This window comes from Peromyscus eremicus, chromosome 4 (genome assembly GCF_949786415.1).
Source record: "Peromyscus eremicus chromosome 4, PerEre_H2_v1, whole genome shotgun sequence".
NCBI lineage: Eukaryota > Metazoa > Chordata > Mammalia > Rodentia > Cricetidae > Peromyscus > Peromyscus eremicus.
In genome coordinates this window covers 4,132,803-4,146,593 of record NC_081419.1, presented here as the reverse complement: position 1 = coordinate 4,146,593, position 13,791 = coordinate 4,132,803, and the positions used below count along the sequence as shown (strand labels likewise).

Genomic DNA, 13,791 nt, shown 5'->3' with positions numbered 1-13,791 from the left:
CTGGCTGCCCTGGAACTCGCTCTGTAGACCAGGCTGGCCTCAAACTCATAGAGATCCATCCGCCTGGCTCTTCCTCCTGAGTGCTGAGACTAAAGCGTGTGCCAACACTGCCTGGCTTTGGCTCAGTTTTTTTGCCTTTTAAAATCCTGCCCTTTCCTCCAGTGCTCAGAACACAGGCCAGTTGCTCCAGGGCCCTTGACTCCTGGTATTGCAGCTCATTAACAGACTGAGTAAACACCTTTTGCCTGAGGGTGAACTTGGGCATCATTTCGGGCTAGTGTTAGTGTCCAGTTGATCCAACAGCATTCGTTGAAGATTGCTTCTTTGTCCATTGAATGGTTTTGGCCCCTCTAGGAACAATCACCCATTAACATGAGAGTCGATTTGGGAATTGTTGGTTCCGATGCAATGCTCTGCATGCCTGTCCTTCAGCCAGTCCCCTCTCAGTTTATAACTGTTACTGTATTTTTTGATCCCTTCAGCTCTGCTCTGTAGTGAGCTTTGAAACTGTGAGCTGTGACGCAGATAACCTTTTCAGAGCTGTCTGTTAGGTTTTATGTTTGCTGGTGGTTTTTCGGTTTAAGGTTGTTTGTTTTGTTTTTTTACTCTTTTTTTTAATTGTAAACCACAATAGAATTTATTTTAAAATAATTTTATATGTACAATTTACAACATATTAAAGGTTAAGCAAACTGGGTATAATAAAATGAAAGTTGTTGTTTATTTTGTTTATTTTTTTTATTTAATTTTTTTATTTTTATTTTGCAATACAATTCAGTTAATGAGATCTGGTGCCCTCTTCTGGTCTGCAGACATAACACTGTATACATAATAAATAAATAAATCTTTAAAAAAAAGTATGTAGAACTGAATTTTTTTTTGAAGATTTATTTATTTATTATGTATAGTGTTATGTCTGCAGGCCAGAAGAGGGCGCCAGATCTCATTATAGATGGTTGTGAGCCACCATGTGGTTGCTGGGAATTGAACTCAGGACCTCTGGAAGAGCAGTCAGTGCTCTTAACCTCTGAGCCATCTCTCCAGCCCCCTTGTTTTTTACTTTTATTTATTTATTTTAGACAGATCTTATTCTACAGCTCAAGCTGGCCTAGAACTTAGTGATCCTCCTGTCTCTGCCTCTCAAGTGCTGGGGCTATAGACATGCACCAACACATAGCTGCCCCCCAGCCTTTCTTTTTCTTTACATTTTATTTATGGAAGAAGTGGAGGTGCTTGCTATATAGTTGGTCAGTTTGGGTTTGTGAGTTGTAGCTCTGTGGTATCACTTACCAGGTTCTTCAGTCTCATGTAGCAATCCAGTGGTGGGTTAGGTTCACTGTGGTAGGAGGAATGGTGGGCGTGTGTGCGTGCGTGTGCATGTGTGTGTGTGTGTGCGCAACAACTGAAATTAAACTGAGTCTGGGTTGATGCTCTGTGTTGTTAACCTGTCAGTGACTGTCACCTGGGTCTCTTTGCCCTTGGAGGCGATTTGAATTTTAAAGGATCACTGTGTGTGGTTGAGGTGACTAAGGGGAAGAGTCAGGCAGTAAAGCACCTGGCACCAGCCTGGTGCACAGTGACACTTTATTGTTGTTGTTCGACCTGTGTGTGGGACTCAAGTCCCTAGCCTGGAGCCATTTTCTGGCCTAGGCTGTCTGCCCTTCTCCTCTACCCCTGGAGGGGAAGTCTACAGTGCCTGTGGATCTGGGAGGCATGTTCAGGAGCTCAGCAGCCATCTCAGTGCACCTGGTGTGGCCGCTCTGGGGAAGGAAGGCTGGAGCCTCACTCACCCGGTGTTTGCACCAGACTGTAAGTGTCCTGCGTGGCCCTCTACCACATGCATGGCCCTCTCTACCACATGCATGGCCCTCTACCACATGCATGGCCCTCTACCACATGCATGGCCCTCTCTACCACATGCATGGCCCTCTACCACATGCATGGCCCTAGGGTCCCTGGGATCTGGCTGGGTCCTGCCTCTAAAGCTATGTATGCATGAGCCTGCTCTTCCAGAAGCCTCCCCAGGCAAGCTGTGCTGTCACCTCCCTTGGGCCTGCTTCTCTCGTCTGGAACTCAGCCCTGCATGGATACTCAGTTTGTCGGCTGCAGCCCGCCCACCCATGGTCCCAGCCCAGCTGATAGTACAGTGGCTGCACAGTACATCTTGGCTGGCTGATTGTGTTATGCACAGCTCAAGAACACCTCCATTCTCTGATTTATCCAAGTACTGACTGCCATTTGCAAGGGCATCCTCTTGAGTCCTCCAAGTTTGTGGAGTTCCGATTACCTCTCTCCTTCTCAAACCCATTTGACTCCACTGACTTCTGTTCATCTATAAGTTTGTGCCCTTGTGCCCTGCACCTTCCACACCTCCCCACCACAACCTCCCTTCCCTCATGCTAGCCTGTCCCTCAACAGTCCCACTGGCAGGCCGCCTTCATTCAGTCATTCATTCATCTCATTCGTATCTTCTCTCTCTCCCCCCTCTCCCTCTGCTCCACCCCCAATCCAATAGTCATTCCACACACTTGGCTTCATGCCGTTGTCAACAGGGAGAGGTTCTGCTGCTAGAGGGATGAATTTGGGAAATGATAATAAGATGGAGCTGTGAGTTATGGAGAGGCTCAAATTCAGAAAAGATATGGTGTGAAGTATGCAATTGTTAGAATCAGTCAAAAACCAAAAAAGAGCCAGAAGTGAAAGTCAAGGCCTGAGAGGTGGCTCATCAGCTGCAGGTACCTGCCACCAATCCAGATGACTTGAGTTTGGTGCCTGGGGTTCACACAGTAGGAACTGAGAAGATTCCTGCAAGTTCTCCTCTGACTTCCACACACCTGCTGTGACAGGCATGTGTACCCCCCACAAAATGAATAAACTATAATTTAAAAAATAGGCCGGGCGGTGGTGGCGCACGCCTTTAATCCCAGCACTCAGGAGGCAGAGGCAGGCGGATCTCTGTGAGTTCGAGGCCAGACTGTTCTCCAAAGCGAGTTCCAGGAAAGGCGCAAAGCTACACAAAGAAACTCTGTCTCAAAAAAAAAAAAAAAAAAAAAAAGGCGGATCTCTGTGAGTTCGAGGCCAGTCTGGTCTACAAAGTGAGTTCCAGGAAAGGCGCAAAGCTACACAGAGAAACCCTGTCTCGAGAAAAAAAAAAAAAAAAAAAAACTAAGCCAGGTGTGGTGGCGCACACCTTTAATCCCAGCACTTGGGAGGCAGAGGCAGGTGGATCTCTGTGAGTTCCAGACCAGCCTGATCTACAAATCGAGTTCCAGGACAGCCAGGGCTATACAGAGAAACCCTGTCTGAAAAACCAAACCAAACCAAACAAAAAACTCTAAAACCCAGTCAATCAAATAAAGTGATCTCTGTACAAATCAGAAAACCAAATATAAACTGGGAAGTAGAAAAGCAGAGAGAGCGAGCTGGAGGCAGAGTCACAGCCCCCATGGGAAAGAGGCTCTGTGAGCATCTCGGTGACTCCTTTTCTACAGCTCCCTTCCTACACACGTGTGATCATAGAACTGAACATGCTTGCACAGATACATGCATATTAGGGGATTTTTATTTATTTATTATTTTTAAAGACATGGTGTCATGTGGCACAGGCTAGCCTCAAACTCAATATGTCGCTGAGTGACCTTCTGATCCCCTACTTCCGCCTCTTATGTGCTGGGATGACAGGTCCAAGTCACCATGCCTGGTTGTGAAGTGTTGGAGAACAAATCCAGGGCTTCCTGGGGGGGGGGGGCAAGCACCCTACCCCCTGGGCTCCAGCCCCTGCCCTCAGGTATTTAAAAAATACTGTAATACTTAGCACACCCTGTTTTGCAGACTGTTTTATTGATATTGGTATATTGTATCACTAACATTCTTCTAGATTATGATTGTCTCCAACATTTTCACTCATAAAAATAAGCTATTTAGCTGGACATAGTGATTCATATCTATAATTCTAGCACTTGGGAGGTTGAGGCTGGAGGATTGCTGTGAGTTCAAGGCCAGCATGTACTTCATTCCAAATTCCAAGCCAGCCAGAACTACAAAGGGAGACCCTGTCTCAAAACACAATAGCAATAAGAAAAATAAAATATTTAGCCAAGCTTGATGGCTCATACCTGTAATCCCAGGATTTGGGAGACTGAGGCAGGAGAATTACCACAAGAGCCAGCCTGGACTATAGAGTAAGAATTCTGTCTTTAAAAAAAAAAAAAAAGGGCTGGAGAGATGGCTCAGAGGTTAAGAGCACTGGCTGTTCTTCCAGAGGTCCTGAGTTCAATTCCCAGCAACCACATGGTGGCTCACAACCATCTGTAATGAGATCTGGTGCCCTCTTCTGGCCTGCAAGCATGTATGTAGGCAGAACACTGTATACATAATAAATAAATAAATCTTAAAAAAAAAAAAAAGAAAAGAAAGAAAAGAAAATTTGTTTTATAAAATTTGAAAAATATGCCAGGCTGTGATGCATACACCTTTAATCCCAGCACTCAGAGGTAGAGGCAGGCAGATCTCTGTGAGTTCAAGGCCAGCCTGGTCTACAGAGTGAGTTCTAGTACAACCAGGACTACACAGAGAAACCCTGTCTTGAAAAACAAAACAAAAAAATTAAAAAAAAATATGGGAGGCAGAAGCAGGTGGGCCTGTGAGTTCAAAGCTAGCCCTGTCTACATACATTCCAGGGTAGCCTGGGCTACATAGTGAGACTTTGTCTCAAAAAAACAAAAATAAACAAATTGAAAAATAATAATTGTAAAGAAGAAAAATTCAAATTCAATTATCTGCTAACCAATATACCAAAGAAAATCGCTCCTGACATTTTGATTATACTGAGGTGGTCTCCTCAGGGCCATCCTCTTGTAAGCTTGGTGGTCGACACTGGGTGCTAGCCCAGTGACGCCCTCCAGGAGTCAGTGGAGGGGCAGGGCAAAGGGCAGGCAAAGATGCTGTGTGCCAGGCCCCAACTCGTTCCCATGCCCAGGACTCTCAGGCTGCCGAGAAGCCTTACACACCACACGTGACCTAAGGCTTCTCCAGGGCAGGGCCTGGTGCCAAGATTATTGCCACAACCACTGTGACAGGATCTGCAGTAGCTTCTCCTCTGAGCCTCTGTGTGCCTGTCTTCATGTGCTGTGTGCAGATGAGCTTACCACCTCTGGTGGTTGCTATGGGAACCTAGCAGATCTTGACCCACAAGCATGATTTCCGACTAGCCACAGCAGGTGGCCTCCAAGCGTGGGAATCACCTAGCATGGCTCCCTCCTGGGCCTGAGTGAGCAACCCTATCACCAGAGTCCCAACTTAGCCTGGAGTCAGCAGCCCTGAGTCTCAGTCAGTTTGCTGTGTGACCTTGAGTACACTACCCGCATGCCCACTCCAAGCTCTCGTCTGCTCCAGGAACCAGCCAGATCATCCTAAGTGTATGTACACTAGGATGACCTTTGCCAACGCAAGTGACCATTGTTCCTGGTACCACCATTCTCCCCTCCTCACATTCCTCTTCCTCAGCCCTCTGGAATCACCTGTAACCTGGCTGTCAGGGCTGCATCTCAGGACACACAGTCAGCTCTGGTGCACTCCACCCTCACAGCCCCGTCAGTGTGTGGGAGAAGATAAAAGGTGGTAGAACCCGGCCGGAAGTCAGCAACAGTCGTCTGGGAGAGCAGGTTCCAGCCAGTCTGGCTACCTGAGCCTGGGTCTCCACCCATGCCAGGAGAGCGGAGGGCGGGGTTGTGACCATAAAGCCACTGTGGGGTTGCTCACACTCCACACGATTCTCACATTGGACTTCCCTTCTCTGTACCCAGCTCGCCATGGCCAAACAGCTGCCAGCTCGAAGGCTGAATGGGATTGATCACAACCCCTGGTGAGCTGACGGGTTGGGAGGTGTCTGGGTGTCCCTTCTCCCATGGGCTTACCATCCCGGATTTGTAGTAACTCAGTGTAGCCAGGATGGGTAGTGACAGCCGCAGCACAGGAGAGGCAAGACAAGACCCAAGGTAACAGACCAGCCTGAGGTCTCAGCATCCCCCTGCTTGGCTGTGGTGCTGAGCGGAAGACGCACTGGTTCAAAATGGAGATGATTTTACCTCCCTCAAGGGCCTTGTGGACTAGCAACAGCCTCAAATCAGGCAGCAGGCCATGGCTCCCACAGGTGGTAACTGATCCTCTGCTCCATACCTATGGCTTCCACACATCTGGGTATTCAACCAATTGGAGTCCAAAAGCATTTTTCAAAAAATGCTTCCGTGTGGCTGGAGAGATGGTTCAGCGGGCGTGAGTGTCTGTGGCCTGTGCTAGAGTGCCTGGATTCAGATCCTAGCACTCACATTTTCACAAAGATGGGCACAGCCATGCCTGTTTGTAACCCTAGTGCCACCAGAACAGAGACAGGAGGATTGCTGGGGCTTGCTCTTCAGCACCCTAACTCCAGGTTCAGTGAGAGGTCTTATCTCAAGGGAATAAGGAGAGAGGCATAGATCAAGACACTTGCCCAGCTCCTCTGGGTTCTACATGCATGTTCATGGGTAAGTAAACCAAAAACACACACATGCTGTACACACACAGAGAAAAGGAAGAATGCCTTTACATATAAAGACAGTTCTTGTCCTCAGTCACTGAGCGATACAGTGTAGCAGCTGTTTCCATGACACGTACAGTGACTGGAAATTGGTCATCTGGAGATGAGGTGTGTGGAAAGGGCTGGGATGTACCTCAATGCACCAGTGCCTGCGTAGCGTGTTCAAGGCTCTGGGTTTCATACCCAGCAAGGGGGAAAGAGAAAAGGATGTGGGGAGAGGGCTCAGATCACACACAAATGCTATGATAAGAAACTTGATATTGGGCCAGTTTGGATATCCTGGATGGAGGGCATCTGAAACCCATTTCTCTGCAAACACTAAGGGTTGGCCTTCATTTTATTTCATAGGTGCTTTGAAATGAGATAAGCTAAGAAAGTACGATACAGAGGCTGGGGAGATGGCTCAGTGGTTAGTGCTTGCCATACAAGCGTGAGGACCAGGGTTCAGATCCCCAGAACCCATGTAAAAGCCTGGTAAACATGGCTCCCTGTCTAATTCCTGCCTGGAAAGACAGAGACAAGGGATCCCCAGAGCAAACTGGCTAGCAAGACTAGCCATATGGGCAAGCTCTGGGTTTACTGAGAGGCCCTGTCTCATTTTGGAAGAACAATGGAGAATGATGCTCAACTTCAATCTGACTCCTCCACCTCACACACACATGTATTCACACACATGTGCCCACACGTGCAGACATGCATATACACATATGCATACCACACACATACACATGATGACAGAAAAAAAAGAAGAAAGTATGATGCAAGCCAGTATTTCCCCCTCAGTGCTAGGGCTGGGACCCAGGGCTCCATGCTTAGTGCTCTGACACACTTGGGAGATGGAAGGATTGTGTGTGTACATTGTTATTAGTGTTACAGTAAGTATAGTGGGAAGTGTGTTCAAAGGAGTTAATCATTTTTCCCTTCTCCATTTCTGTACATTAAGCCAGGTGCATAGACAGATCTGTATACTTGAAAAAGTTACAGAGGTGTGTCAGAGAGCTCTCTAGACACACACACACACACACACACACACACACACACACACACACACAATTTATAGGCTGTGGTTCAGCTAGCCAACAATGCTGTCTACCAACTTAAAGTTTAAGAATCCAGTAGTTTGGGCTGGAGAGATGGCTCAGAGGTTAAGAGCACTGGCTCTTCTTCCTGAGGTCCTGAGTTCAATTCCCAGCAACCACATGGTGGCTCACAACCATCAATAATGAGATCTGGTGCCCTCTTCTGGCCTGCAGATGTACACGCAGGCAGAACATTGTATACATAATAAATAAATAAATCTTTAAAAAAAAAAAAAAAAAAAAAAAAAAAAAAGAATCCAGTAGTTTTTGAGTTCATACGGCTGGATGTCTTCAGTCACGCCGAATCCCAGAGAGGTAGGCTGTAATGCAGTGAGGGAATGTTCTCACCAGTGGAGCAAGAACAAGAAGGCAAGGAGCAAAAGGTCCCCTTCATGTCCTTATACAGGCGGCCAACAGAAGGTGTGGCCCAGATTAAGGGTGGCTCTTCCAGCCTCAAAAGATCTAGATTAAAAGTGGGTCTTCCCAGTTCCAATGATGTAATTAAGGAAAAGTCCCTCACAGGTGTGCCCAGCCACTGGGTTTTGGTTAATTCCAGATGTGGTCAAGTTGACAACCAAGAACAACCCTCACAGTGCAGAAGCACGCACTTGACCCTCCCAGCTACTGGAGAGGCTCTGGGTCACCTGAACCGAGGAGTTCCAGGTCCCTGAGCAACAATGGAACCTTGATTTGGGGGGAAATGCTGGGTATGGAGGCATGTACTGTAACCCTCACGCTCTGGAGGCAGAGGCAGGTGAAAGCTCATGACTGTACCCAGCAGTCCAGAGGCAGAGGCATGTGGCTCTCCATGAGTCTGGAATCTACCATGAGGGTTTCAGGTCAGCCTTGATTACACAGTGGAACTCTTTTTCAAAACCAAAAAAGGGGCCAGAGAAGTGGCTCAGTGGTTAAGAGCACTTAGCGCTCTCGTAAAGGACTGGAGTGTGGTTCCCAGCAACCACATTGGGTGGCTCACCGCTGCCTACGACTCCAGCTCCAGGGTGTCTGACACCCTCTTCTGGACTCTTGGCACCCATGTGCTTGTGTTCACATAAATTAAATATTTATTTTTTAAAAATTCATATAAATTTAGATATTGAATACACATAAATTAAATATTTTAAAAGATTAAAAAACATTTAAATAATTGGCCAGATATGGTGGCCTATGTCTGTAATCCCAGCACTCAAGAGGCAGAGGCAGAAGGATGGTGAATTTGGTGCCAACCTAGGCTTCATAGTGAGTTCTAGGCCAGCCTGGGCTCTAGAGATAGATGCCATCTCAAGGGGAAAAATGTTTTGGATTTGGTTTTAGAAGAAGTGGGGACACCTTTCCTTTAGACTTCCTTTACGGGCAGCGTTTGTATTTTACAGTTTCTCAGATGCCCTGTGGCTGGGAACTGGGGAGCCAAGCCTAGAGGTCCTCCCAAGCCTGGGGGTCCTCCCAAGCCTTGCTCTCCTTCTGGGTCATACTAGACCATGCGTCTTTTAAGTGGCCGGGCAGGCACCACAGCTCAGCTGTAGTTAAATGAAGTCCTGCCCTGCAAGACCGCAAGAAAAGACAGTTACAGAGACACTCTGGGGGCCACACACCAAGCAGTGATATAGCTGAATCTCCCCCAAACTCTGGGGGCCACACACCAAGCAGTGATATAGCTGATTCTCCAACAGACACTGTTAGATCCCCTTACCAAGTGTACCTCGTGTGTTCTGTCCATGGTCCTGCCATGGACCACACCTGGGTTCAGACGCAGTACTGTCCACTACAGATCCAATCCCCGACACACGTTGTAGTCTGTGCTTGTGACTATTTGGCTGTTAGTTTAGGGGCTGGAAAGATGGCCTATTCAGGAGAGTGACGACCTCTCCATCATGAGGGCCTGAGTTGTGGCACATCTGTAATCCTGGCACTGGGGAAGCAGAGACAGGTGTGTATCAGTCTTTTTCTTTTGGGCCACCAACCAGCTCCCAAATCATGACAGAGACTTATTAGTTTTGAATGCTTGGCCTAACTTAGGCACATTTCTGGCTAGCTCTTTTAACTTAACCTGTTTATCTACCTTTTGCCTCGGGGCTCGTTACCCTTCTTCTGTATATCTTACTTCTCCATGTCTGGCTGCCTGGCTTTGGTCCTAGGCATGTCCCTTCTTCTCTCCTCCTCTTGTTCTTCTCTTCACTTGCTCTTTTCTTCTATTTATTCTCTCTGCTCAGCAGCCCTGCCTGTCCCTCTCCTGCCTACGTAGTGGCCGTTCAGCTTTTTATTAGACCAATCAGGTGCCTTAGGCAGGCAAGGCGAAACAGCAACACATCTTTACATCATTAAATAAAGGCAGCACAAACACCTTTACACAGTTAAAGTAATATTTTGCAGCATAAACAAATGTAACACATCTTTATCTAGTTAAAATAATATTCCACAACACAGGTGGATCCCTGGAAGCTCTCTAGTTCACATGGTAGAATTCCAGACCAATGAGATACCTTGCCTCAAACAAAAAGGTAGAAGGTGCTGGAGAAGTGACACCCAAGTTTGTCCTCTGACCTTCACATGTACACCTCTATACACACACACACACACACACACTTCCTGATCCCCTTGACAGCCTCCTAGGGTCATTTAATTCAGCAGAACAGTGCAAGGACTCAGAGAATGTGCGAATGTGCTCCACTGACCTCACCAGCTTATTATGAAGGCCATTGCCAAGATACAAAGGAGCAGGTTGGCACTGCCTGGCACTCAGCTCTGTGTCCTCGGAGTGACCCAGAGCACAGTGAGTCACACAGGCCACCAGGAGGTGATGTGAGCCAAGTGTTCCACACTGGGGACAGATACAGTACAGGTTAGGAAATCCCTTTTTTGGCCTCTGAGTAATACCATCACCACATCCCATTCAATAGGTGCCTCTAAAGTATAAGGCAGCATGGCATCGAGGGTGTGGCTCAGGGGTGGAGCTTTGCCTAGCTTGCTGTCCAGCACAGTGGGGAAGGAATGACAGAGAGAGAGGGTAAGAATGGAGAGGCTGTAGCGGGAGTCTTCTACTTGCCAGTCACATGGTTTTGGATATAAATGTTTCTTACCACGGCATGGCCAAAATTGGAAGTCTCCTGGGTTGAGCCATATAATTGGTACAGGGCCTGACCACCTTAAAATATGGGACCCACCCAGGTGGGGGTAGAGATATATTACCTGTCTTTCTAGCGTGGTCGCATGCATGTTCACCCTGCCCTGCAGACAGGCAGAAACACTCCTGGGCGTCGGCCCGGGGCTCACTCTCTCTTTGTTGCCAGGGTGGAGTTTGTCAGACTGGCCAAAGAGTACGATGTCGTGAACTTGGGTCAGGGCTTCCCCGACTTCCCACCTCCGGACTTCGCTGTGCAAGCTTTTCAGCAGGCCGTCAGTGGGGACTTCATGCTGAACCAGTACACCATGGCATTTGTGAGTCTCCTGCATCTCCTGAAGGTCCTGAAGGACAGGCACCCACACCACATAGGTGACAAGGCTCATGGGGTGCAACCCAGTAGGTTGAGTTCAGCATTCCCCATCACTGAGGGTCTCCTGTGTCCTGTGAGTTCAGCATTCCCCATCACTGAGGGTCTCCTGTGTCCTGTGAGTTCAGTATTCCCCATCACTGAGGGTCTCCTGTGTCCTGTGAGTTCAGCATTCCCCATCACTGAGGGTCTCCTGTGTCCTGTGAGTTCAGCATTCCCCATCACTGAGGGTCTCCTGTGTCCTGTGAGTTCAGCATTCCCCATCACTGAGGGTCTCCTGTGTCCTGTGAGTTCAGCATTCCCCATCACTGAGGGTCACCTGTGTCCTGTGAGTTCAGCATTCCCCATCACTGAGGGTCTCCTGTGTCCTGTGAGTTCAGCATTCCCCATCACTGAGGGTCTCCTGTGTCCTGTGAGTTCAGCATTCTCCATCACTGAGGGTCTCCTGTGTCCTGTATTTCAGGTCCCAGTGCAGAAGGCAGATCGGGAACCCTTCCTGGTCAAAACATCTGGTCCAGCCTGGGAGGAAGGAGGAAGTTGAATATGGTAGTGGGAGGGGAAGCTTCTAGGAGGAGGTGATACGTCAGCCAACCTGAACCTCATGTTCTATAACCTTCGTTTCTCAGGGATTCTATTTTGTAATGCACCCAAATAAATAATCTGAGGCTCCAGGGCTGCGGGTCAGGTTAGCACAAATGTACCTTTTAAACACACAGAGAAGTGTGAGGTTTCTGCTACCCTGTGGTTCCGTTGTACTACAGATGAAGACAAACACAATGTCAGGTTCTCCCCACATCCCAGCTCTGGGTCAGACTCCATGACCAAGGCTGCTGGAGGAGATATAACAATTCAGCCCAAGAAAGCTGACTTTGCTAGAAAGTTCTTGATGGCCTGGGTGCAGCTGAGCTGAAGGAGACTAGGCTGATCCTGGGTGCCTGACCCTGCTGTCCTGGCAGGGTTACCCACCACTGACAAAGATCCTGGCAAGTTTCTTTGGCAAGCTGCTGGGACAGGAGCTGGACCCACTCAAGAACGTGCTGGTGACAGTGGGTGCCTATGGGGCCTTGTTCACAGCCTTCCAGGCCCTGGTGGACGAAGGAGATGAGGTGAGAGGTGAACCTTGAATGGGGTGGGATGAGCTAGCTCAGGGCAGTGCTGACCCCTGCTAATCTGACCCTTGAACCAGGTCATCATCATAGAACCTGCTTTTGATTGTTATGAACCCATGACACTGATGGCTGGAGGTCGGCCTGTGTTTGTGTCCCTGAGGCCGGTAAGGAATGCTGAGTGGTTATGGGTTGGCTAAGGCTGGTAAGGGATGCTGGGTGGTTATGGGTGGTTGAGGGACCCAAGATCTGAGCTGGGCTAGATCCTCGGGCATGGGTTAAGGCTGGGAAGGTGTGGAGGTGGAGTCCAGAGCAGAAAGGAGAGAGATGGAGGCAGATGCATATGGACATGAGTTGCTGTCAGGAAAGTAAATACTGTTGCCTTTCCCACCTCCTCTTGCAGAGCCCTGCTCCTAAGGGACAAATGGAATCCACCAATGACTGGCAACTGGACCCCACAGAACTGGCCAGCAAGTTCACACCTCGTACCAAGGCCCTGGTCCTCAACACACCCAACAACCCTCTGGGAAAGGTACCAGGGGTGCATTCGAGACTTCTGCAAGCTGTTCCCCTTCTTCTGGTTTTTGTTTTTGTTTTTTCCGGAGCTGAGGACCGAACCCAGGGCCTTGCGCTTGCTAGGCAAGCACTCTACCACTGAGCTAAATCCCCAACCCGTTTCCCTTCTGATCATGAGCATAAGCTCTCTCAGGCTTTATTTCCTTGTGTGAAGTGGGAGGGCTGTATGCCTTAAACCCAACCCTCCCTGAGCTGCTAGGTGCATGGGCTGAATGCCTCACCACTTTCTGGTGGGTTTTGGAACAGTGACTTTACCTCTCTGTACAGTGGGATCCAGACCAATCCCACAGGGTCAGTATTGCAGAGCTGGTCAAAGGGGTGGTCCAGAGAAGCCTTAGGACCTGGTACGGTCTTGTACTCTACCTCTGAGCAGGCTCTGCACTTGGGGACAGTCCCAGCTGCACACCCGTGACCTTGGATCCCACAGGTGTTCTCTAAGACGGAGCTGGAGCTGGTGGCCGACCTGTGCCGGCAGCATGATGTCCTGTGCATCTCTGACGAGGTCTACCAGTGGCTGGTCTATGATGGGCACCAGCACATCAGCATCGGTGAGCTGGGCCTGCCGCAGCTTCCCCTGGACACTTGAGCAGGGCTTGAACCCAAGCTGGGAGCAGCCTAGGCCTGGGTCAGGACCCAGGGCTGTGGAACTGTGCACGGGTGTGACCATGGGCAGGGACTTCCCCTCCTGAGGTCTGAGGAGTTCGGTAGCATCTGCTTCCTGAGGCTGTGAGGAGCAGGAAATGGAATGGGTCCTGGCAGCAGCTTAGAGGGTACCAGTCCTCAGTTGAGAGGCTTGTCCCTGGGTCCCCTCCCTCCACCTTCCCCATTTCAGCATTTGTTCTCTTGGCTGCGGGCAGCCAGCCTCCCTGGCATGTGGGGACGGACCCTGACCATCGGCAGTGCAGGCAAGAGCTTCAGTGCTACCGGCTGGAAGGTAAGTGTGGTCACTTGGCGGGTGACGGTGT

The 13,791-nt window shown here is 49.0% G+C and overlaps 1 protein-coding gene across 3 annotated transcripts in view; it reads left to right on the top strand.

Moving 5' to 3' along the window:
- The window catches only part of Kyat1 (kynurenine aminotransferase 1), a 32,792-nt gene that overhangs the window by 17,676 nt on the left and 1,325 nt on the right, over positions 1-13,791 (top strand). For 2 of the 3 annotated variants that reach the window (XM_059259962.1, XM_059259961.1), the window contains 7 exons: positions 5,805-5,863; positions 10,944-11,091; positions 12,101-12,250; positions 12,331-12,417; positions 12,654-12,782; positions 13,254-13,374; positions 13,684-13,760. In XM_059259962.1, coding sequence (XP_059115945.1) covers positions 5,811-5,863; positions 10,944-11,091; positions 12,101-12,250; positions 12,331-12,417; positions 12,654-12,782; positions 13,254-13,374; positions 13,684-13,760 — 765 coding nt within the window. In that variant the 5' untranslated portion in view covers positions 5,805-5,810. Of the gene's footprint in view, positions 1-1,650; positions 1,810-5,804; positions 5,864-10,943; positions 11,092-12,100; positions 12,251-12,330; positions 12,418-12,653; positions 12,783-13,253; positions 13,375-13,683; positions 13,761-13,791 lie in introns of all 3 variants that reach the window. The other variant, XM_059259963.1, reaches the window with a different exon arrangement.